Here is a 22,918-nt window from a genome sequence, read left to right on the forward strand (position 1 = left end):
CACACGACTCACACCGTTCCTCTGTAATTACTGTATAATAATGAACAGACCATTGACAGGACAAATACATACATGCATACATACACACACTTAGTCATTGCAGTATTTTTATAGGCTTGTATCTTCCCTGTCTTGTGTGTATTTCTCTGTGGAATGTAACGCTGTGGTATGAGGGAGTGTGTAATGTTACGGTATCTAGATAGCACTGCTGGCATTCTCCCATCTCTATCTGTTCTGGTGATGCAACCTGTTGGTAACACCACATCAGAGATGGTAATGATATGTTACTAGGTCTAATAACTAGTCCTTCTCACGCCTCACAGTGACAGTTTAATGCACCATGTGCAGTAGTCTAAGATGTATTTCTTCTCTCTTCCTTCATCTTCAGTGATCTGAAAGAACTGGACAGGTGATAGCAAAGTCCTACTGTAGTGAACATTCTCCTGTTTTCAGATCAGTTATTAGCCTAAACTAAGATGATGGAGAGGAAGCCACTGTTTGTTACAAGACTGTCATGCATCCAAACAGTTCCAATTGTGCTGATCATAGTGGTAATATGAAACAATGTCCATCATAGTCCTGCAATAAAATGACTAATTTTGAGATGTAGCCCATCACTTTCCATGACTTGAATCCCTATAATGCCCTCCCAAACTCTTCTTCAACCGTCAACCGATAAATTCACGTCTCATTCCTACCTTTCCTTTCCGAGTTTAACTCGCTAATCTGTACGGAGACAGCGAGGACCGTCGCTCCGGTCCAGGCTTGCAAGCAGGGTGCGCGTCTACCGATTCTCCGCTGTTATTGGTTGAGGCGGAAAAGAGGCTGGAACCTCCTCTCTGATCCTCTCATCCAGGAGCGATGCGGAGACAATAGGACTGGAGCTAGAGAAGCTTGCGAAAGTGCTAGCGGTCAGCTGAGCAATGCGAATTTACCGCTAGACCGGGTGTCAACAGCACGATAAGGTACATTTGAATGCAGACGGGGAAGATAAATTGTTATATTAGCCAAGCAGTTTATGTGCTATCATCCTCACGATTTGTTATTTATCTGGCGTGACTGGGCAGACTTCAGAGCCCTCGTATATTGAATGGTGAGTAGCCTATTGCAGAATGAGAAGTAACTGATATTGAATTATCTAAACATTGTAGAATCCTCTACTGTTGGTGCCGAATGGGTGGTGCGCATTTGCCTGGCACGAAATTAGACTTCTGCTTGCAAGGCTACTGCTGCAAGGTGTCAGTCATTTGAAACAATGCTGTTGCATTTGTATTTCTGTGCTGATGATTTATTGCCGTCCTCCGTACTGGATGCGATGTCTTCGGATGTTTTATGGGTTTGCGTAAAAGTGTACCTGGATAATGCCAAGTATGTGTAGTGCATAACATAGTCCATTATATCCGACAATTGATATGTGTTGCCTCTTCGCAATGTGGTTATCTTCATTTGTTCTAGGCTAGGCACACGCGTATGTAAATGAATTCCATCGCTCAAGTGCTCTCTCTCGCGCGCAATGACAGTCACTTTACATCATATTGACTGTTTTCCAGTTTCTATCTCGTCGTCAGCTCTCTCCCTCTCTCTCTGACGGTCACTTGTTCTCATCACTTGCAGTTGTCCAAGACAGACATAGTCATAGATATAGCATAGGCCTATGGCTAGGCCTACAGGGGACACCAGCATAGCCGCTTCTGGCCGGGTTGGTGCAGCAGGCGGCGAGGGTGCTCAGGGTCCGTCAAGCTATCAGAAACTAACTTTATTAAGAGAAAGGCCTTTTATTTTATTTATATTTTTTAAAACTTCATATTCATCATCTACAACACCACCCCAACATCAACATATGTGAAAATGGCGCATTTCTATGTTTTGTAGTAAAACAAGACAAAGGAAGAAGATAAGGAGGGCGCTTAGCTTATGCACAGTCTCTAAGCCTTTATCTGGTCCTGGGACATGTCTATTGTGCTTAATAATGCTAATGCGAGTTAGGATTGGCACCTGAAACTATCTAACTCCCTTCATACTGGACACAAAAGGAGCACGCCCATATCCACATCAACGAGACAGCAGTGGAGAAGGTGAAAAGCTTCAAGTTCCTCTGTGTGCACATCACTGACACTCTGAAATGGTCCACCCCCACAGACAGTGTGGTGAAGAAGGCACAACAGCGCCTCTTCAACCTCAGGAGGCTGAAGAAATTCGTATTGGCCCCTAAGACCCTCACAAACTTTTACAGATGCACAATTGAGAATATCCTGTCGGACTGTATCATCGCCTGGTACGGCAACTGCACCGCCCGCAACCGCAGGGCTCTCCAGAGGGTGGTTCGGTCTGCCCAACGCATCCCCGGGGGCACACGGCCTGCCCTCCAGGACACCTACAGCACCTGATATCACAGGAAGGCCAAAAATATAATCAAGGACAACAACCACCCGAGCCACTGCCTGTTCACCCGGTTATCATCCAGAAGGTGAGGTCAGTACAGATGCATCAAAGCTGGGACCGAGAGATTGAAAAACAGCTTCTATCTCAAAGCCATCACTAGCCGGCTACCACCTGGTTACTCAACCCTGCACCTTAGAGGCCCTTTGTACATAGCCATAGCCAGAAAACTGCAATAACTCTAAAACAGAGAGTTTGCATAAGGGGCTGGCACTCTTTACATTTTAATCTTTTTTTTCTTACCAGCTATTCCCCGAGGTCTAACGCATCCGGGTGAGAATGGAGAATTGCTTCGTTCACATGGGTATAAAGCCTGCATGACGATACCTGCCAGGACTGATTGTAAGCAGGGTTGTAATGGCTGACCAGAAGCAGCTCCATTGCTCTCTGGGCCACCAGGCCTGCGGAATTAAAAGGGCGAGAGAACTTGGTCGTCAGCCCCCACCTCCTGAGTTTTCTTGAAGATTTCCGTGAGATTAATCCCATCGTCATTCTCGTCATCCCTAACTCACCTTCGCCTGACATTATGTCGTCAGACAGTGAGGGGAGGGAGTCCAGGCTCCATGGCCTCACCCTCAACTAGGCACGGTTGTAGGGAGCTGAGCCTCAGCTGTCGCTGTTGGCTCAGTGGCGAGGGTACTACCCAGATAGAAGCACGTTTAAGCCTCCTTTTCAGACCTGCCCTTGTCAACATTTAGCAGTTCTTATAGGACTCATGGTCCTCAAGTGCCTCTTGGACATGTTCCTTACCCAAGCAATTGATGCATTGAGGGTGGGAATCTTTCCCGGCAATGATGAAACCGCAACATGGGGGTCTGAGTGCTTGGCTCGGCTCATCCTGGGATGGGATAGCATTGGCCATTGTGAGGAACAAGGCTTGATAGGGGGACAGAGCAACGCCTGCTGTAAGAACAACGTGTAGATGGTGTAGGCTAGTTAGTTAGTTAAACCTTGCTCATTGTGGCTAACAAATAGTAGCTTGTGTAAACGGCGAAATAAGATAGCTAGTTAGAAGCCTTGCGGCTAACAGATAGCAATAATTAGCACAGTAGAATGCTTTACACGCTTGGGGGCGTTGGGGCTTTAGCTAGCTAGCAGCTACCTCGTGGTGAAGGCACATGGCTAGCTCAGTGCTGGCTGAAGGAACCCACTTGGGGGCAGAGTTAGCCTTTAGATAGTGTGCTTCCACGACCGAAGGAGCCGTGAGGCTGAGACGGTCAGACTAGTTAACACAATGGGCGAACGTAGATTAAACCAGACAAAAGAAGGTAGATAGAAATGCTACCATGTTCTACGTAGAGTATACTAGTGAGGTGAGCTTGCAGCGTGGGCTAACCGAGTCTCAATAGCTAGCCGTGAAGCTAGTTACCAATGGCGACTGAGAGGTTTGAAAGGAATTTCTACATTAAACAAAAGCTTTCCAGTTAGTACTCAACCTCTCGACAGGGTCTGAAGACCTACACGCGGCAGCGATATCCTTCACGGTTCACTTCTGAATAGTTCATCAGGGAAACATGGATCCAGTCGATCTGAGGAGCACGAGAGAGTAATACTCTTTGTGCAGAAGAGAACCGAGAGTAGGTGATCCTAGCGAATCCCCACATGAGATATCAAAATTAATAATTGAAAGAGAACCGATCAGAACTGACCTCCAAGTCAGGGCCAGAGGGGAAGGGAAGTGTGAGGACAGAGTCGTAGGCCTAGGCTACAGCTGCACCATGCAGAGCTCAACATGATGCAGCCCCAATAGAAATGATTATGCCTGACATGGAATGGGTGTCCTTTACGCAGACCTACAGTGGAGTCCAAAATTATTAGGTTATTGAGCTAAAAAGACTGTATAAAATAAATCATACAAATACTGAGCTGAGTTATTTGATAAAGATTTTAATTTACCGGCCATTGGAAAAATGTACTGGACCCATATGCATTGGGTGCATAAACCAATTACAGCGTCAACCCACGGTGCTCAGAATAACAGAAATCACATTTAAATCAAACTGGATAGACATAAGAAATATAGGAAGGCCAGGACTAAAAACAAACAAAATATAACTATTGTAAAATAGATTGTATCTGTAAAATGTATATAGTGTGTATGCGGCGTCACTACAGACCCTGGTTCGATTCCAGGCTGTATCAAAACCGGCCGTGATTGGGAGTCCCATAGGGTGGCGCACAATTGGCATCATTTGGGTTAGGGTTTGGCATGGGGGTAGGCCATCAATGTGAATAAGAATTTATTCTTAACAGACTTATCTAGTTAAATAAAGGTTACATTTTTTTTAAATCAGCCGGAAGTGGAAACCATTACTTTACTCCAATTAGGGGAGGGGCGGTTGGGCGTGCAGGAAATAATAAAGGAAAATATATTTTAAGAAGATATGTATATACACTACCTGTCAAAAGTTGTCATCAAGGCAAAGGCTGGCTATTTGAAGAATCTCAAATATAATTAATATTTGGATTTGTTTAACAAATCTTTTTTTTGGTTACTACATGATTCCGTATGTGTTATTTCATAGTGTTGATGTCTTCACTATTATTCTACGGTGTAGAAAAATAGTAAAAATAAAGAAAAACCCTTGAATGAGTAGCTGTTCTAAAATTTTGGACCGGTAATGTGCATGTATATTTATATATATATATACAGTGGGGAGAACAAGTATTTCATACACTGCCGATTTTGCAGGTTTTCCTACTTACAAAGCATGTAGAGGTCTGCCATTTTTATCATAGGTACGCTTCAACTGTGAGAGACGGAATCTAAATCAAAAATCCAGAAAATCACATTGTATGATTTTTAAGTTATGAATTTGCATTTTATTGCATGACATAAGTATTTGATACATCAGAAAAGCAGAACTTAATATTTGGTACAGAAACCTTTGTTTGCAATTACAGAGATCATACGTTTCCTGTAGTTCTTGACCAGGTTTGCACACACTGCAGCAGGGATTTTGGCCCACTCCTCCATACAGACCTTCTCCAGATCCTTCAGGTTTCAGGGCTGTCGCTGGGCAATACGGACTTTCAGCTCCCTCCAAAGATCTTCTATTGGGTTCAGGTCTGGAGACTGGCTAGGCCACTCCAGGACCTTGAGATGCTTCTTACGGAGCCACTCCGTTGCCCTGGCTGTGTGTTTCGGGTTGTTGTCATGCTGGAAGACCCAGCCACGACCCATCTTCAATGCTCTTACATAGGGAAGGAGGTTGTTGGCCAAGATCTCGCGATACATGGCCCATCCGTCCTCCCCTCAATACGGTGCAGTCGTCCTGTCCCCTTTGCAGAAAAGCATCCCCAAAGAATGATGTTTCACGGTTGGGATATGGTTCTTGGGGTTGTACTCATCCTTCTTCTTCCTCCAAACACGGCGAGTGGAGTTTAGACCTAAAAGCTCTATTTTTGTATCATCAGACCACATTACCTTTTCCTATTCCTCCTCTGGATCATCCAGATGGTCATTGGCAAACTTCAGACGGGCCTGGACATGCGCTGGCTTGAGCAGGGGGACCTTGCGTGCGCTGCAGGATATTAATCCATGACGGCGCAGTGTTACTAATGGTTTTCTTTGAGACTGTGGTCCCAGCTCTCTTCAGGTCATTGACCAGGTCCTGCCGTGTAGTTCTGGACTGATCCCTCACCTTCCTTATGATCATTGATGCCCCACGAGGTGAGAGCTTGCATGGAGCCCCAGACCGAGGGTGTTTGACCGTCATCTTGAACTTCATCCATTTTCTAATAATTGCGCCAACAGTTGTTGCCTTCTCTCCAAGCTGCTTGCCTATTGACCTGTAGCCCATCCCAGCCTTGTGCAGGTCTACAATTTTATCCCTGATGTCCTTACACAGCTGTCTGGTCTTGGCCATTGTGGAGAGGTTGTGGTCTGTTCGATTGAGTGTGTGGACAGGTGTCTTTTATACAGGTAACGAGTTAAAACAGGTGCAGTTAATACAGGTAATGAGTGTAGAACAGGAGGGCTTCTTAAAGAAAAACTAACAAGTCTGTGAGAGCCGGAATTCTTACTGGTTGGTAGGTGATCAAATACTTATGTCATGCAATAAAATGCTAATTCATTACTTAAAAATCATACATTGTGATTTTCTGGATTTTTGTTTTAGATTCCATCTCTCACAGTTGAAGTGTAGCTATGATAAAAATTACAGACCTCTACATGCTTTGTAAGTAGGAAAACCTGCAAAATCGGCAGTGTATCAAATACTTGTTCTCCCCACTGTATATACACTGCTCAAAAAAATAAAGGGAACACTTAAACAACACAATGTAACTCCAAGTCAATCACACTTCTGTGAAATAAAACTGTCCACTTAGGAAGCAACACTGATTGACAATAAATTTCACATGCTGTTGTGCAAATGGAATAGACAACAGGTGGAAATTATAGGCAATTAGCAAGACACCCCCAATAAAGGAGTGGTTCTGCAGGTGGTGACCACAGACCACTTCTCAGTTCCTATGCTTCCCGGCTGATGTTTTGGTCACTTTTGAATGCTGGTGGTGTTTTCACTCTAGTGGTAGCATGAGACTGAGTCTACAACCCACACAAGTGGCTCAGGTAGTGAAGCTCATCCAGGATGGCACATCGATGCGAGCTGTGGCAAGAAGGTTTGCTGTGTCTGTCAGCGTAGTATCCAGAGCATGGAGGCACTACCAAGAGACAGGCCAGTACATCAGGAGACGTGGAGGAGGCCGTAACAACCCAGCAGCAGGACCGCTACCTCCGCCTTTGTGCAAGGAGAAGGAGGAGCACTGCCAGAGCCCTGCAAAATGACCTCCAGCAGGCCACACATGTGTCTGCTCAAACGGTCAGAAACAGACTCCATGAGGGTGGTATGAGGGCCCGACGTCCACAGGTGGGGGTTGTGCTTACATTTGCCAGAGAACACCAAGATTGGCAAATTCGCCACTGGCGCCCTGTGCTCTTCACAGATGAAAGCAGGTTCACACTGAGCACATGTGACAGACGTGACAGAGTCTGGAGACACCGTGGAGAACGTTCTGCTGCCTGCAACATCCTCCAGCATGACCGGTTTGGCGGTGGGTCAGTCATGGTGTGGGGTGGCATTTCTTTGGGGGGCCGTACAGCCCTAAATGTGCTCGCCAGAGGTAGCCTGACTGCCATTAGGTACCGAGATGAGATCCTCAGACCCCTTGTGAGACCATATGCTGGTGCGGTTGGCCCTGGGTTCCTCCTAATGCAAGACAATGCTAGACCTCATGTGGCTGGAGTGTGTCAGCAGTTCCTGCAAGAGGAAGGCATTGATGCTATGGACTGGCCCGCCCGTTCCCCAGACCTGAATCCAATTGAGCACATCTGGGACATCATGCTCCATCCACCAACGCCACGTTGCACCACAGACTGTCCAGGAGTTGGCGGATGCTTTAGTCCAGGTCTGGGAGATCCCTCAGAGACCATCCGCCACCTCATCAGGAGCATGCCCAGGCGTTGTAGGGAGGTCATACAGGCACGTGGAGGCCACACACACTACCGAGCCTCATTTTGACTTGTTTTAAGGACATTACATCAAAGTTGGATCAGCCTGTCGTGTGGTTTTCCACTTTAATTTTGAGTGAGACTCCAAATCCAGACCTCCATGGGTTGATAAATTTGATTTCCATTGTTCATTTTTGTGTGATTTTGTTGTCAGCACATTCAACTATGTAAAGAAAAAAGTATTTAATAAGAATATTTCATTCATTCAGATCTAGGATGTGTTATTTTAGTGTTCCCTTTGTTTTTTTAGCAGTGTATATACTACCGTTCAAAAGTTTGGGGTAATTTAAAAATGTCCTTGTTTTTGAAAGAAAAGCACTTTTTTTTGTCCATTAAAATAACATCAAATTGATCAGAAAAATAGTGTAGACATTGTTAATATTGAAAATGACTATTGTAGCTGGAAACGACTGATTTTTAATGGAACGTCTACATAGGCGTGCAGAGGCCCATTATCAGCAACCATGTGTTCCAATGGCACGTTGTGTTAGCTTATCCAAGTTTGTCATTTTAAAGGGCTAATTGATCATTAGAAAAACCCTTTGCAATTATGTTAGCACAGCTGAAAACGGTTGTTCTGAATACAGGCTCAAAATTGCCAGAAACAAAAAACTTTCTTCTGAAACTCATCAGTCTATTTTTGTTCTGAGAAAAGTAGGCTATTCCATGTGAGAAATTGCCAAGAAACTGAAGATCTCTTACAACGCTGTGTACTACTCCCTTCACAGAACAGCGCAAGCTGGCCCTAACCAGAATAGGAAGGGGAGTGGGAGCCCCCGGTGCACAACTGAGCAAGAGGACAAGTACATTAGAGTACTCCAGGATGCTGGCCTTCTAGGCAGAGTTGCGAAGAAAAAGCCATATCTCAGACTGGCCAATAAAAAGAAAAGATTAAGGTGGGAAAATAACAGACACTAGCCAGAGGAACTCTGCCTAGAAGGCCAGCATCCCGGAGTCGCCTCTTGGCTGTTGTTGTGAGACTGGTGTTTTGCGGGTGTAGACTTATTTTAATGGACAAGAAATGTGCTTTTCTTTCAAAAACAAGTACATTTCTAAGTGACCCCAAACTTTTAAACTGTAGTATATATTTACCCTAAAAATGGAAACGGAAATGATGCAAACAATTACATTGATGGAAGCTACAATCTATCCGCAATAAAAATAAATAAAAAACATTTAGATTATGGTAATTCATTTTAGCAGAATGTTACGTTCCCCAGTTTATGTGTTGTAGTTTGTTTGTGCATGTGTTTATTTCAGGAAATGGCTTCCTGAAATCCCTCAAGCAGTTGATTGGTCGACTCCAGGGCTAATTGGAGAGCTGACCCCGCCCCCTCGTCAAGACACAGCTGTCTCCAATTACACATTCATTCTGAAGCTACATAAAAGCCAGTGTTCTGTTCAGGAGAGAGAGAGATTTGGAGGTAGGGATTGCTGAGAGAGATTTTTGCTAGAGAGATTTTTGCTAGAGAGATTTTTGCTAGAGAGATTTTTGCTAGAGAGATTTTTGCTAGAGAGATTTTTGCTAGAGAGATTTTTGCTAGAGAGGTTTTTGCTAGAGAGGTTTTTGCTAGAGAGGTTTTTGCTAGAGAGATTTTTGGAGGTAGGGATTGCATAGAGAGTTTTGGAGGTAGGGATTGCTGAGAGAGATTTTGCTAAAGAGATTTTGCTAGAGAGATTTTGGAAGTAGGGATTGCTGAGAGATTTTGCTAGAGAGATTTTGGAGGTAGGGATTGCTGAGAGATTTTGCTAGAGAGATTTTGCTGAGGTCATTGCTGAGCGATTGTTTGTGATAGAGAGTTTTTGCTAGAGGTTGATTTTGCTGGGAGTTCATTGCTCAGAGTGGGTATGTTCTGTGAGTTTGTTGCTCAGAGCTCACAGCTCATGATGAGGGGTGAACTTCATCAACATTAGATATGATGGTTATTTGATGTCCTCTGTTTCTCAGTTTGTTTGTAAAATTGTTTAATATTCTGTTTCATTTGTTCCCAGGGGAGAAGGGGAAGGCACCTTGGGAGTGCTTAGGCAAGAGGCCCGCGGGCATACATATACCCGTAGTATATTCTCTGTCTAGGCACACTAGGTAAGACCTGGGTGGACCACTCCCTGTATTTTGGTTAGGGCACCAGGTGGTGCTAAATTAGGTAAGTAGTGTGTAGGCAGGTAAGATAGGAGAGGGGGGGCTTTGAGATTTACCTTCTTTGCTTTGGTTCCGTCCAGCCCCTTTTCCCCATATTACCGTCTAAAGGAATAAAGTCCTTGTAAACGGTACCACATTCTGCCTGTTGTCATCCTTACTCGCACCTACAGTCCATACCTCTTTCGCTTCACAGAGAGTTTAGTTGTAGCAGGGGGTTGCGTTCCCTCTTCATAGAGGCGTGCGTAACACAGAACAAGCAACTCCTGTAATGAAGCAGACAATAAATCGTAATTTTCAAACATTTACCAAAATCCAATAAAAAAAACTTTAAAAAAAACATTCTAAACATCACACCTGTGACATCGATTAAACTATCCATTAGGAATTTAGAAAGGGGGGAATCTAATGATCAACAACTAGGAAGGGTTGCTAATATGACAAAGATTGTGCCTTTGGCTTCTGGGCAACGGAATAAAGTTGATATGAAAACTAATAGAACAGAGGAGAAATGGCGTAGTGGTGGGTCCTATATGGAAGTTAATTGAAATAAATGTTCCAAAATTATATAATTAAACCATTATTAAATCATTCAAAATACCTCACCAGAAAGCATGACTTAGCCGCAGAGGATCATTTGCTTCTTTAAAAAAAATAGCTGTGGATAGTTTCAAATCATAAGTTCACAGGCCAATGCCTATTTACAGTGCATAGGAAGCCCACAATTTGGTCAGTGGGAGTGGCAATAGGCCTAATATCAAGTAAAACATTTAGGTTTCAAACAATTAAGTATGTTTTCAAAATGCATTCTGCCTCCAGGTCACACTGTAAAGTGCCGGAATGCCCCCCTGTTGCCTGCACTTGTAGCCTATGGTGAATGGGAGGCACGCATCAATTTGGCCTACCAGTTGAGAACTACAACTAGTAGCTGTTTTTAACACACAATTGCATTTAGAATTGTTGCGAAATGAATGGGCCTATAAAATAACATGTTTTAGGCTACTCCATCCAGCAGCAACCAGCTGAGGAGCATCAGGAGAAATATGATAAATAAAATGGGCTACATGAGGATTAACGAATATACACACATGGCAATTTAATTCCAGAAAATTATGCAAATTAACTTGTGGGCGATAAGCATGCCGGTCAAATGTATTTTTGGGATTTTTTTTCTCCCGGTCATTTTGGCCAGCAACAGTTTGTCTGTGCATGTGTGCCTGTTGTGTGTGGCCCGCATGCAGATCTAGGCCAAGCCCAGCTGATCAAAGGGGCTTATGATGACACACACACACAGATCCATGATGAGTCAGAGTATAAGTCAGACAGAAGCCCAGTTGACATGAGCAGAGCTCGCCTTTACTTTAGCATTCAACATCAGCAGCAGCTCAACATAGTCCAGTGAAAGTCAAATCCAGTGTGCTCCTCTGTCTCTGTATCTAACTAGAGCTGGTTGAAACAATCACTGCTTGGCTGCTGTTGCTAAGGAGTTCTTGGACAGGGAAGTACGCGTGTTCTATAGAAGGCATTTCTACCTAAATGTTGGGTAACGTTATGTCCTCTTGAATGAGATCCTGCTTTAGGACTGGGGTGAATTTGCCCTGTCAGACTAGACTAGGGTTTGACATAGAGCTGTGTGTGTGTGTGTGTGTGTGTGTGCGTGAAATGAGCTAGCGTGGTACAGTACCTGTTGTACCTGAAGCTCTTCACACCCCTGTGGTCAAAGCAGGAGGTGAAAACCACTATCTGTGTTCTCTCTCTTTCTCTCTTTCTCTCTCTCTCTCTCTCTCTCTCTTTCTCTTTCTCTCGGTTCCAGCTGTGTGTTGCTGAAAAGCTGCCAGCCTCGTAAGGCAAGGAAAGGATCAGGTGATTAAAGAGAGAGAGATGCAAATAATGCTAATATATTTTGTTGTTAGATTACATGCCGTAGAAAATAATCAGTGTGTTTCCACCAAACAATCCAGAAGGGTTGTACAGTACAGACTATGTGTGTTTGTCTCCAGTGCTCTCTTTTGAATAGAGGAAGGTCATCTTTCATCTTCAATTCTGATTGATTTCATTTATTCGAGTGGACCGGCAAAATGGTTGCCTCTTAACAATACAGTAAAAAAACATCTTTAATGTGTTTTGTTACAGCTGCTTCCATAATGGTCCAGCATCAGACAAATTACAATCTGTTGAAAGGCTTCAGAAGAGAGCTAGTGGCTTAACCGCAGCAGAGCAGAGCAGTACTTTTGTTGAGGTTGTTAGAACGTTGGAGGAATAACATTGTGATTCTGGTGTGTTTGCCTCGGCTAACTTAGCCTGTCAGCTTTAGCTTGGCTGTTGCATAACCGCAATCTGGAAATTGGCAGAGTGCTGTCGGCTTCTAACTAACCTCTGAAAGAGAGATGGTTAGAAAAAGAGAGGGAGAATGACAGAGAAGGGGGGAGGGGAGGGTAAAGACAATTTCCGCCACCTTGGTGCAGTGGATATACAAAATAAATAATAACATGCCATTGCCATAGAAACAAAAACCACCAGTAAACATTTTACTGATGCCACAGACAGACAGATGGCTATTGCAGACTTCCTCTCATCCAAAACTTCCTGGGTGCTCAGCCATTCACAGCCAGAGCTGCCAAGTGCCACCCAATCCAGTGCAAGACCTGCTGTCCAACTGAATGTTGAGATGCTGGTCTCTGTACTAATGTAACACTGTTGGTGCACCAAGACTTTTTTGTGTTTTTTAAACTTTTATTTAACCAGGTAGGCCAGTTGAGAACAAGTTCTCATTTACAACTGCGACCTGGCCAAGATGAAGCAGAGCAGTTGGGTGGGCTATTTACAGATGGGCTATGTACAGGTGCAATGATCTGTAAGCTGCTCTGATAGCTGATGCCTAAAGTTAGTGAGGGAGACATGAGTCTCCAGCTTCAGTGATTTTTGCAATTCATTCCAGTCATTGGCAGCAGAGAACTGGAAGGAAAGGCAGCCAAAGAGGAATTGGCTTTGGGGGTGACCAGTGAAATATATCTGCTGGAGCACGTGCTACGGGTGGGTGCTGCTATGGTGACCAGTGAGATGAGATAAGGCGGGGCTTTACCTAGCAAATACTTGATTGGGTTTGGCAACGAATATGAAGCGAGGGCCAGCCAACGAGAGCATACAGGTCGCAGTGGTGGGTAGTATATGGGGCTTTGGTGACGAAACGGATGGCACTGTGATAGACTGCATCCAATTTGCTGAGTAGAGTGTTGGAGGCTAGTTTGTAAATGACATTGCCAAAGTTGAGGATCGGTAGGATAGTCAGTTTTATGAGGGTATGTTTGGCAGCATGAGTGAAGGATGCTTTGTTGCGAAATAGGAAGCCGATTCTAGATTTAATTTTGGATTGGAGATGCTTAATATGAGTCTGGAAGGAGAGTTTACAGTCTAACCAGACACCTAGGAATTTGTAGTTGTGCACTAATTCTAAGTCAGAACCATCCAGAGTAGTGATGCTAGTCGGGCAGGCGGGTGCGGGCAGCGATCGGTTGAAGAGCATGCATTTAGTTTTACTTGCATTTAAGAGCAGTTGGAGGCCACAGAATGAGAGTTGTATGGCATTGAAACTTGTCTGGAGGTTAGTTAATACAGTGTCTAAAGAAGGGTCAGAAGTATACAGAATGGTGTCGTCTGCGTAGAGGTGGATCAGAGAATCACCAGCCGCAAGAGCAACATCATTCATATATACAGAGAAAAGAGTCGGCCCGAGAATTTAATCCTGTTGCACCCCCATAGAGACTGCCAGAGGTCCGGACAACAGGCCCTCCGGTTTGACACACTGAACTCTGTCTGAGAAGTAGTTGGTGAACCAGGCGAGGCAGTCATTTGAGAAACCAAAGCTGTTGAGTCTGCCGATAAGAATGTGGTGATTGACAGAGTTGAAAGCCTTGGCCAGGTCGATGAACACGGCTGTACAGTATTGTCTTTTGTCGATGGTGGTTATGATATTGTTTAGGACTGTGCTCAGAAACCAGATTGCATAGCAGAGAAGGTACAGTGGGATTCGAAATGGTCGGCGATCTGTTTGTTAACTTGGCTTTCGAAGACTTTAGAAAGGCAGGGTAGGATAGATGTATGTCTGTAACAGTTTGGTCTAGAGTGTCTCCCCCTTTGAAGAGGGGGATGACCGCTGCAGCTTTCCAATCTTTGTGAATCTCAGACAATACGAAAGAGAGGATGAACAGGCTGGTAATAGGGGTTGCAACAATTGCGGCGGATCATTTTAGAAAGAGAGGGTCCAGATTGTCTATCCCAGCTGATTTGCAGGGGTACAGATTTTGCTTCTCTTTCAGAACATCAGCTATCTGGATTTGGGTGAAGCAGAAATGGGGGAGGCTTGGGCAAGTTGCTGTGGGGGGTGCAGAGCTGTTGACCTGGGTAGGGGTAGCCAGGTGGAAAGCATGGCCAGCCGTATATAAATGCTTTTTGAAATTCTCGATTATCGTAGATTTATCGGTGGTGACAGTGTTTCCTAGCCTCAGTGCAGTGGGCAGCTGGGAGGAGGTGCTCTTATTCTCCATGGACTTTACAGTGTCCCAGAACTTTTTGGAGCATCCTTTCCTCTTTATCCAACCCAGTACAGGTGGCGTCACATCTGCCCACTAGGTGGTTTTAGTAGTGTAATTGTCCCAGAATATTTAAATTGGTGGATCCTGACATCCTTGTCGTGCTTTTAGTGTGGGCATCAAATAGCTGTCGTTGTCACTTAGCTGATGACTCATCCAGCTATGAGGCTGACGCTTGTGCTGCTGCTTCTATAAAAGTACAGCAGGGCAGAGATACCGACACACACATACATGCACACGCACTGACACTCACATAGACACACACATACATGCACACGCACTGACACTCACACGTGTACCTGGAAACATTTGTCCTAGCTGCCAATGCAGTGCTAGGACAAGTTGAGTTGAGAGTACTGTTCCAGAAACCCTCCTCCAGGCTTAAAGAGATGGTATGTGTGAGAGAGACGTAGTGGTTCTGATTCAACACTGACAGTAATTGAGCTTATGTCCGAGAGATGACAGTATTGTGATAGTTCAAATACTTATGGCATATTGGAGTATAGAGCCGAATGAAACATTTTAGCTTCACTGTCCAAATAAAGGGAGGGCATGTTCCAAAGTGTTTTGTGTTAACCAGAGGAATTAAACATAAAGCCTGGAGTTTCCATAAACAGAGCCAACTTGTTTCATGTCATTCAAAGTGTGTGTGTTTGTGTGTGTTTGTGTGTGTGTGTGTGTGTGTGTGTGTGTGTGTGTGTGTGTGTGTGAATCTATAGTCTGAGGAATAGGTCAGTGTTCTGCACCTGGATGGTAAACACTGTGTTCAGAAAATAAGTTATTCTGAGAGAATAATCACACTGCGGTAGGATGGAGTTAGGCTGGTGTGTGTTTGTGTGCATCAGTACATTTTCTATATCTTGTTCGATATTTGTTTATTGGACATACAAAAGAAACATTTTTTTTTTTTTTTTTGTATAAACTGTATGTTTGATGTGTTTTCCACTAACAAAATGTCTGCCTGTTTCTATTTCTGCCTGTTTCTCTCTCTCCTCTTCAGTGATACAAGCCGTTAGCCACCTCTCCAGTCCTGCCTGTGTGTCAGTCCCCTAAACCCGTCACCTGTTCCTGTCCGTCCCTTAACCCTATCCCCCAGTACACCCCCTGACCTGGTCCCCAGTATGAGTTCTTCTCCGCTGGGTTCCCGTGGCAACATGGACATTCTGGAGGAACTGCAGCTGATTGCAGCCCAGAACCTGGAGATGCTAGAGATTAACAAGTACTATGATGTCATCAGGGAGCTAGGCAAGGGCACCTACGGCAAGGTAGACCTGGTCATACACAAGATCAGAGGTGAGGAGGACACACACACACACACACTTTGATCTTGAGGATACACACATTTAACAGGATCATTCACTGATCCATTAATCTACAGTTCATAAATATCCAGGATTACATATAGCGTGATCAACTATTACAGTCATTCACCTCTCACATGTTTTTTTGTGAGGTTTTTTCTCCCCAATTTCGTAGTATCCAATTATTAGTAGTTACTATCTTGTTTGATCGCTACAACTCCCGTACGGGCTCGGGAGAGACGAAGGTCGAAAGTCATGCGTCCTCCGAAACACAACCCAACCAAGCTGCACTGCTTCTTAACACAGCGCGCATCCAACCCGGGAGCCAGCCGCACCAATGTGTCGGAGGAAACACCTAGCGACCTTGGTTAGCGTGCACTGCGCTAACCAAGGAGTCGCTGGTGCGCGATGAGACAAGGATATCCCTTCCGGCCAAACCCTCCCTAACCCGGACGACGCTAGGCCAATTGTGCGTCGCCCCACGGAGCTCCCAGTCGCGGCCGGCTGCAACAGAGCCTGGGCGCGAACCCAGAGTCTCTGTTGGCACAGCTAGCGCTGCGATACAGTGCCCTAGACCACTGCGCTACCTGGGAGGCCTCATCTCTCACATGTTGTTATCCCCTCAGGCACCAAGATGGCCCTGAAGTTCCTGAGGAAGAAGACGACCAAGCTGAAGTCGTTCCTGAGGGAGTACAGCATCTCTCTCTACCTCTCCCCCTGTCCCTTCATCATTAACATGTTTGGGATCGCCTTCGAGACTGACGACTACTACGTGTTTGCCCAGGAGTATGCCCTGTCCGGGGATCTCTTCGACATCATCCCTCCACAGGTACACAGAGACAGAAATAAAGGGATGCATATTTGGGATGTTCTGTTATAATTGCTATGTAGGCTTTGTTGTAAACATGAATTGGCTCTTAATAATGTTCAATGACAGTTTATAATAGCCTTTGCCCGTTGTCACTTTGCCCGTAAGGTTCCAGGTTCCAGTGCTTCATAACACGTTTATAGCGGTTGTCATTACAAACATCTTTGAGGTTTATATTGTTTTCTAACCTCCTCCCCTCTCCATCCAGGTTGGTCTCCCGGAGACCGTCGCTAAGCGCTGTGTGCACCAGGTTGCCATCGCCCTGGACTACCTTCACTGTAAGAAGTTGGTGCACCGAGACATCAAGCCTGAGAACATCCTCATCTTCGACCGCGAGTGCCGCAAGGTCAAATTGTCCGACTTTGGCATGACACGCCGCGCTGGCTCGCCGGTCAAACGTGTGAGTGGGTCAAATCACATGCAACTTTATTTAAAAAGACAAATCTAGCGAACTGTCTGGGTAATAGGGTGTCGTTTGAGATGCAGAAAACACCAAGTATGTCATAAAAGAGACTGGGCCTCATGGGAGCCAACTTAAATAAAGAATGAAATCTTCCTCGTCAATAAACAAATACTATTTCTTCCTCTCCTCCTAGGTGAGCGGTACCATCCCGTACACGGCTCCGGAGCTGTGCGACACGTCTCGCCACGAGGGCTTCTGCGTGGACTACAGCACGGATGTGTGGGCCTTTGGCGTCCTCCTCTTCTGCATGCTGACCGGTAACTTCCCCTGGGAGAAGGCCCTGCCCTCCGACTCCTTCTATCAGGAGTTCACACGCTGGCAGAGGCGCCGCACGGGCACCGTACCCTCGCAGTGGCGCCGCTTCACAGAGCAGGCCCTCCGCATGTTCCGCAGGCTCCTCTCTGTGGAGCAGGACCGACGCTGCTCCGTCAAAGAGGTGTTTGGCTACTTCAGCCACAGCTGGATGCTGGATGGAGACAGCAACGGGAACGGAGGAGGGGGTGGAGAGAGAGAGAGGGAGAGAGGAGGGGTGAGGGTGGAGGGGGAAGGGAGGAGTACGTCGTCCTCGTCTGGGGAGGACGATGAAGACATGCTGGTGGAGAGGATGAAACAGCAGACTCTGTCTCCTCTCTCTCCTCTGTCTCCTGTGTCTGTGGAGAGGGGGACTGGGGGTACAAAGGCAGGGATGATGGAATCAGGTGGAGGACACCATTTTGTGTCTGTTTCCACCACCAGCTCCGTATCCTCTACTAACAGCTATGAACGCATGCCCAGAGACAGCATCAGCAACAACAACCAGCCTGCAGGGCGCATGCTGGTGGCTACACCTATAGAGATCTGTGTCTGAGAGATGTATGTGCGAGACGGGCCTGAGAAGGACTGAAATACTGCGTACAGTACACACACACGTACAGACACCTACACTCATATACACACACATATCCATACATACATACATTCAGAAAGTATTCAGACCCCTTTACTTTTTCCACATGTTGTTACATTACAGCCTTATTCTAAAATTGATTCAATAGTTGTTTTCCCTCATCAATCTACGCACAATACCCCATAATGACAAAGCAAAAAAAAGGTTTTGGAAATTTTGGGGAAATGTATTAAAAATGAAAAAATGAAATATCACATTTACATAATTAGTTATACCCTTTACTCAGTACTTTGTTACAGCCTCGAGTATTCTTGGGTATGATGCTACAAGCTTGGCAGACCTGTATTTGGAGAGTTTCTCCCATTCTTCTCTGCAGATCCTCTCAAGCGCTGTCAGGTTGGATGGGGAGCATCGCCGCAGGGTTCAAGTCCTGCGTTGTCTTAGCTGTGTGCTTAGGGTCGTTGTCTTTTTGGAAGGTGAACCGTCACCCCAGTCTGGGGTTCTAAGGGCACTGGAGCAGGTTTTCATCAAGGATCTTCTTCATTTTTCATTTGGGCACCACAAATTAGTTTGTTAAAAGTGTGTGGTTGAACTGAAAACTGGATTAACAAAAAAGTGAGAAGCTGTTCAGAAAATACCTCAAAAGACGTTAACACAAAAGTGCTAATTTGAGACGTTTTATTTATCTTAGTAACTTGAATCAAGAACTTTAGCTAATTTGGCCAGCAGCCAGTAGGGCAGGTAGACTAACTACCTTGTGTATGGTTAACTAAAGGACATTCAGAGACCTGTCCCGAAGCCACTCCTGCGTTGTCTTGGCTGTGTGCTTAGGGTCGTTGTCTTTTTGGAAGGTGAACCGTCACCCCAGTCTGAGGTTTCCTCCAGATGTGACGCTTGGCATTCAGGCCAAAGAGTTCAATCTTGCTTTCGTCAGATCAGAGAATCTTGTTTTTCATGGTCAGAGTCCTTTAGGTGCCTCTTGGCAAACTGGCTGTCATGTGCCTTTTACTGAGGAGTGGCTTCCGTCTGGCCACTCTACCATAAAGGCCTGACTGTGCTGCAGAGTGCTGCAGAGGTAGTTGTTCTTCTGGAAGATTCTCCCATCTCCACAGAGGAACTCTGGAGCTCTGTCAGAGTGACCATCGGGTTTTTGGTCACCTCCCTGACCAAGGCCCTTCTCCCCTGATTGCTCATTAAGGCCGGGGGCCAGCTCTAGGAAGAGTCTTGGTGATTCCAAACTTCTACCATTTAAGAATGATGGAGGCCACTGTGTTCTTGGGAAACTTTCCCAGACCTGTGCCTCGACACAATCCTGTCTCGGAGCTCTACGGACAATGCCTTCGACCTCATGGCTTTCTTTTTGCTCTGACATGCACTGTCATCTGTGGGACCTTATATAGACAGGTGTGTGTCATTCCAAATCATGTCCAATCAATTGAATTTACCCCAGGTGGACTCCAATCAGGTTGTAGAAACATCAAGGATGATCAATGGAAACAGGATGCATCTGAGCTCAATTTCGAGTCTCATGAATACTATTGTAAACAGGTAAAAACCTGTTTTCGCTTCATCGTTAACGGGTACCGTGTGTAGATTGATGAGGGGAAAAAAAAGATTTAATCCATTTTAGAATAAGGCTGTGACGTAACAAAATGTGGAAAAAGTAAAGAGGTCTGAATACTTTCTGAATGCACTGTATACAAATATTCACACACTTTCATACATACTATGTATACTCAAGACACATACTATACTATAACTATACATTATTATCATCACACACAAAAAAATTGAGAACAGGGTCAAATGCAAGGACATTTAATGAATGAATGAATTAACATTTTGCCAAATAAAAAGGGATCAACTCAAGACATTCCTGATGATTCCGGTTGGGGTCTTAGTGTAAAATGATTCAGTCAGAGATCCAGTGATAAGTCATTCTACAGAAATGGCAAATCTTTATAGAGACTGCAAAGACTCAATGAACAACATACTGAACGATCAACCAGCCAACCAACAAACCAAGAGTGACAGACAAGACACGGAAAGAGAGGTTGAAAAACACATTGTGATCTGAAATGCTGGTATTCAGACAGTATCAGAAGAAAACCAAAATGTATTTCTTAAAGCAATATATTTCCCCCAAAAAGACTGAAGTCGAAGGTGAACTGAGAAAAAAGAGCTTCAGAACTGGCATGGTGGAACCATTTATGAAAAAGCCAAAAGATGAAGAGATGTTCTTTTGATTAGGGTTTTTAGCTGATAGAAATTCTTTGTAAAATGTTCCTCAATGAAAGAATATCATCAAAATGAACAGCAGTTTTGATGTTTACTGTAATGCAATGTGAACTCTGGTACTAAGTATGTATGTGTGTGTGTACAGTATGTATGTATGTATCACTGTATGTTCCATGTGTATGGATTGGAAATATGATTAGGTGGATTTTTATTTTGCCTTAAGATTTACTTGATTTATTTAAATCCTAAATAACCAGATTAGCTTGAAGTGTTTTGTGTTAGACTCATTTTGGTAAAGGTTTTTGGACACTCTAGTGCCAAATCTCTACATGGTCTTCTGCAACACATTTTGAACAGCTGGATCTTGAAAATGACTGTGTTTAATAGTATTTTTTGCATGGCGTATTCTCTCTCCAGTTTATGATTTAGATTTTAGTCCGATGATGTGCTACACATTAATATTGGATCATTCAAAGCCACCAGATGGAGAAGAGAAAGGCATTAAGTTGGTAGGTGGTTTGTCGATGTAGACAATACCTGTCAACATTTCAACTAACTATCCATCAGGGTCGGGGTCAATTCCATTTCAATTCCAGTCAATTCAGGAAGTACACTGAAATTCCAATTCTCTTCAATGCTTTTCATTTGGAATTGGAATTTGGTTTACTTTCTGAATTGCCTGGAATTCAAATAGATAGACCCCAACCTTGCTATCCACTAAGCCTTAACCTTAACCCTTATCCTAACCCTTATTCTAAACATAACCCTAAGCGCAAACTTAGCAAGCAGTTGCTTATCAACATAGAGTTTGTTGATAGTATGACCATCTGTAGATCATCTATATGGGACTATCCAAATAAAGTGGGACCATTTAGATTCATGTATTTACTTTATTCTGCCACAGCAAGCCAAGATGACAGATAGCTCTAAATGATTTCCAACACTTTATCCCTGCACCTTAACACACACATATCTACTTCATTTTTACACATTTTAATCAATTTATTTGATTCTTTTTTTTAATGTATTAATGCTGATGAATAGAGTATTGTTTGGATTTTGATAATTATTTAGCATTTTAAATTCAAGCTGAAAAATACAGTGGAGTACACAGTCACAACTTAAAACAATTGCATGATGAGTAACTAAAACATATCTTTATGAATCATTTTAACTGGCTTTACAAAAAGTTATGTCAAGATTGTTGTAATGTGGAATTTAGCTGTAGCACAATTTCTTGCATTATGTCCTGAAGCAAATATTGGTCTTATTACCTCGAGACATCTTAGGGCTCAATACCAGACAAAACAATAATAGTTCATTTTTATTCAATGTTGTGTTTGTATGCTGTTGATGTTGTGTTTCCATCTCACCAGTAAGAACTAGGTTCCAGAGCTAAGTTACTGAGCCTGGGAATCCTAGATTTTCTAGAATAGTTTAGATACTGTAGTTCTCAAAATAATGCATTTTTGATGAAGTGTGTAGCTTCTAAATTGCCAAGTGTTGAGAAGTTGCAAGGGACATCTGGAGAGGATTTCTCACTTTCTTGCCAAGCAAAACATCACAAGAGTAATGAATTAGTCATTTTAAAGTCAGAAATAAGATTTAAAAAATAAAATGTGTGTTGTGATTTCCAGACATATTTGCATAAATCTTTATGTGCTGGAAAACAATTGTAAAAAAAAAAAAAAAAAAAAAAAAAAAAGTTTGCTGTCACAAGCTGTAGTATTCTGTTCTTCATAATTGGGTGTATGAATGTCGTGTAACAGTCAGTAAAGTTATTTTCCCTCTGTGGTTTGACATCTTCCAACAATGAACTGTTCAATAAGGTTTGTAGCTAGTTGAAGTATTGTTCAATCATGCTCCGGGTAGAAGTCGGCTTCAGGCAGAGATTTAGGATCAGCTTACCCTCCCCAAATCCTCACCTTATCCATAAGGGTGAAAAACTCCACTGACCTTTCATCAGTGTCTTTGGGTAGTGAGATTACTACACCTTGTGACAACCTATGACCTTTACTTCCAGTCCCAATGCACAGGGCTGGAGTTGTTTCTCTAGAGGCTAGCGGTCACCAAGCCGAGTCCTGGGGACTCGCTAGCTGTGCAGGCTTTTATTCTAGCCCAACACTAACACACCTGATTCAACTAATCATTCAAATCTAAGGCTAAAACCTGGGTTGCAGACCATAGCTGTAGCCAATAGATGAGTTAGACAAAGGTTTCTGCAAAGCTATCATGATGTAATGTGTTGCAACTTGTGTATTGGAGTTCCTGTCTGTCTGTAGTGACATATTGATGCGGCATCATGATTTGTGATGTTTTAGTGAGTAGGGCAACACAGCGCAGGAACTCATGTCTGAGTATGTCTTTGCAATACAACCGTCTTCCCTGTAAGCTCTGATTTAGTTGACAAAAAAAATTAAACTGTGGTTGGAATGAATGCCGGTGTAAGTTTGTTCCCTGGACTCAGATGTCCCAGTATTCT

The 22,918-nt window shown here is 44.0% G+C and overlaps 1 protein-coding gene across 3 annotated transcripts; it reads left to right on the forward strand.

The window, feature by feature from the left end:
• Window positions 1-833: 833 nt before the first annotated feature.
• bsk146 (brain specific kinase 146) lies at window positions 834-22,873 on the forward strand. Of its 3 annotated transcripts, none has more exons than XM_036955679.2 (5): window positions 834-965; window positions 15,681-15,973; window positions 16,608-16,810; window positions 17,058-17,249; window positions 17,446-22,873. In XM_036955679.2, exons 2-5 carry the CDS (start codon window positions 15,802-15,804, stop codon window positions 18,157-18,159), a joined length of 1,281 nt encoding a protein of 426 aa, XP_036811574.1. In that variant the 5' UTR covers window positions 834-965; window positions 15,681-15,801; the 3' UTR covers window positions 18,160-22,873. The 3 variants fall into 3 exon arrangements, with proteins under 3 accessions (XP_036811574.1, XP_021431223.2, XP_090068345.1); XM_021575548.3 differs by having other exon boundaries at window positions 851-1,093; XM_090212219.1 differs by lacking the exon at window positions 834-965 and adding an exon at window positions 11,865-11,954.
• The last annotated feature ends 45 nt before the right edge of the window (window positions 22,874-22,918 follow it).

This window comes from Oncorhynchus mykiss, chromosome 20 (genome assembly GCF_057628025.1).
Source record: "Oncorhynchus mykiss isolate SJ-2025 chromosome 20, ASM5762802v1, whole genome shotgun sequence".
In the NCBI taxonomy this organism is placed as follows: domain Eukaryota; kingdom Metazoa; phylum Chordata; class Actinopteri; order Salmoniformes; family Salmonidae; genus Oncorhynchus; species Oncorhynchus mykiss.

Bases quoted from the DNA above. Each gene is read 5' to 3' on its own strand.
- bsk146 (XM_036955679.2), top strand. From the start codon at position 15,802: ATGAGTTCTTCTCCGCTGGGTTCCCGTGGCAACATGGACATTCTGGAG. The intron at 15,974-16,607 runs GTGAGGAGGACA...TTATCCCCTCAG, and splicing joins GGTCATACACAAGATCAGAG to GCACCAAGATGGCCCTGAAG. The intron at 16,811-17,057 runs GTACACAGAGAC...CTCTCCATCCAG, and splicing joins TCGACATCATCCCTCCACAG to GTTGGTCTCCCGGAGACCGT.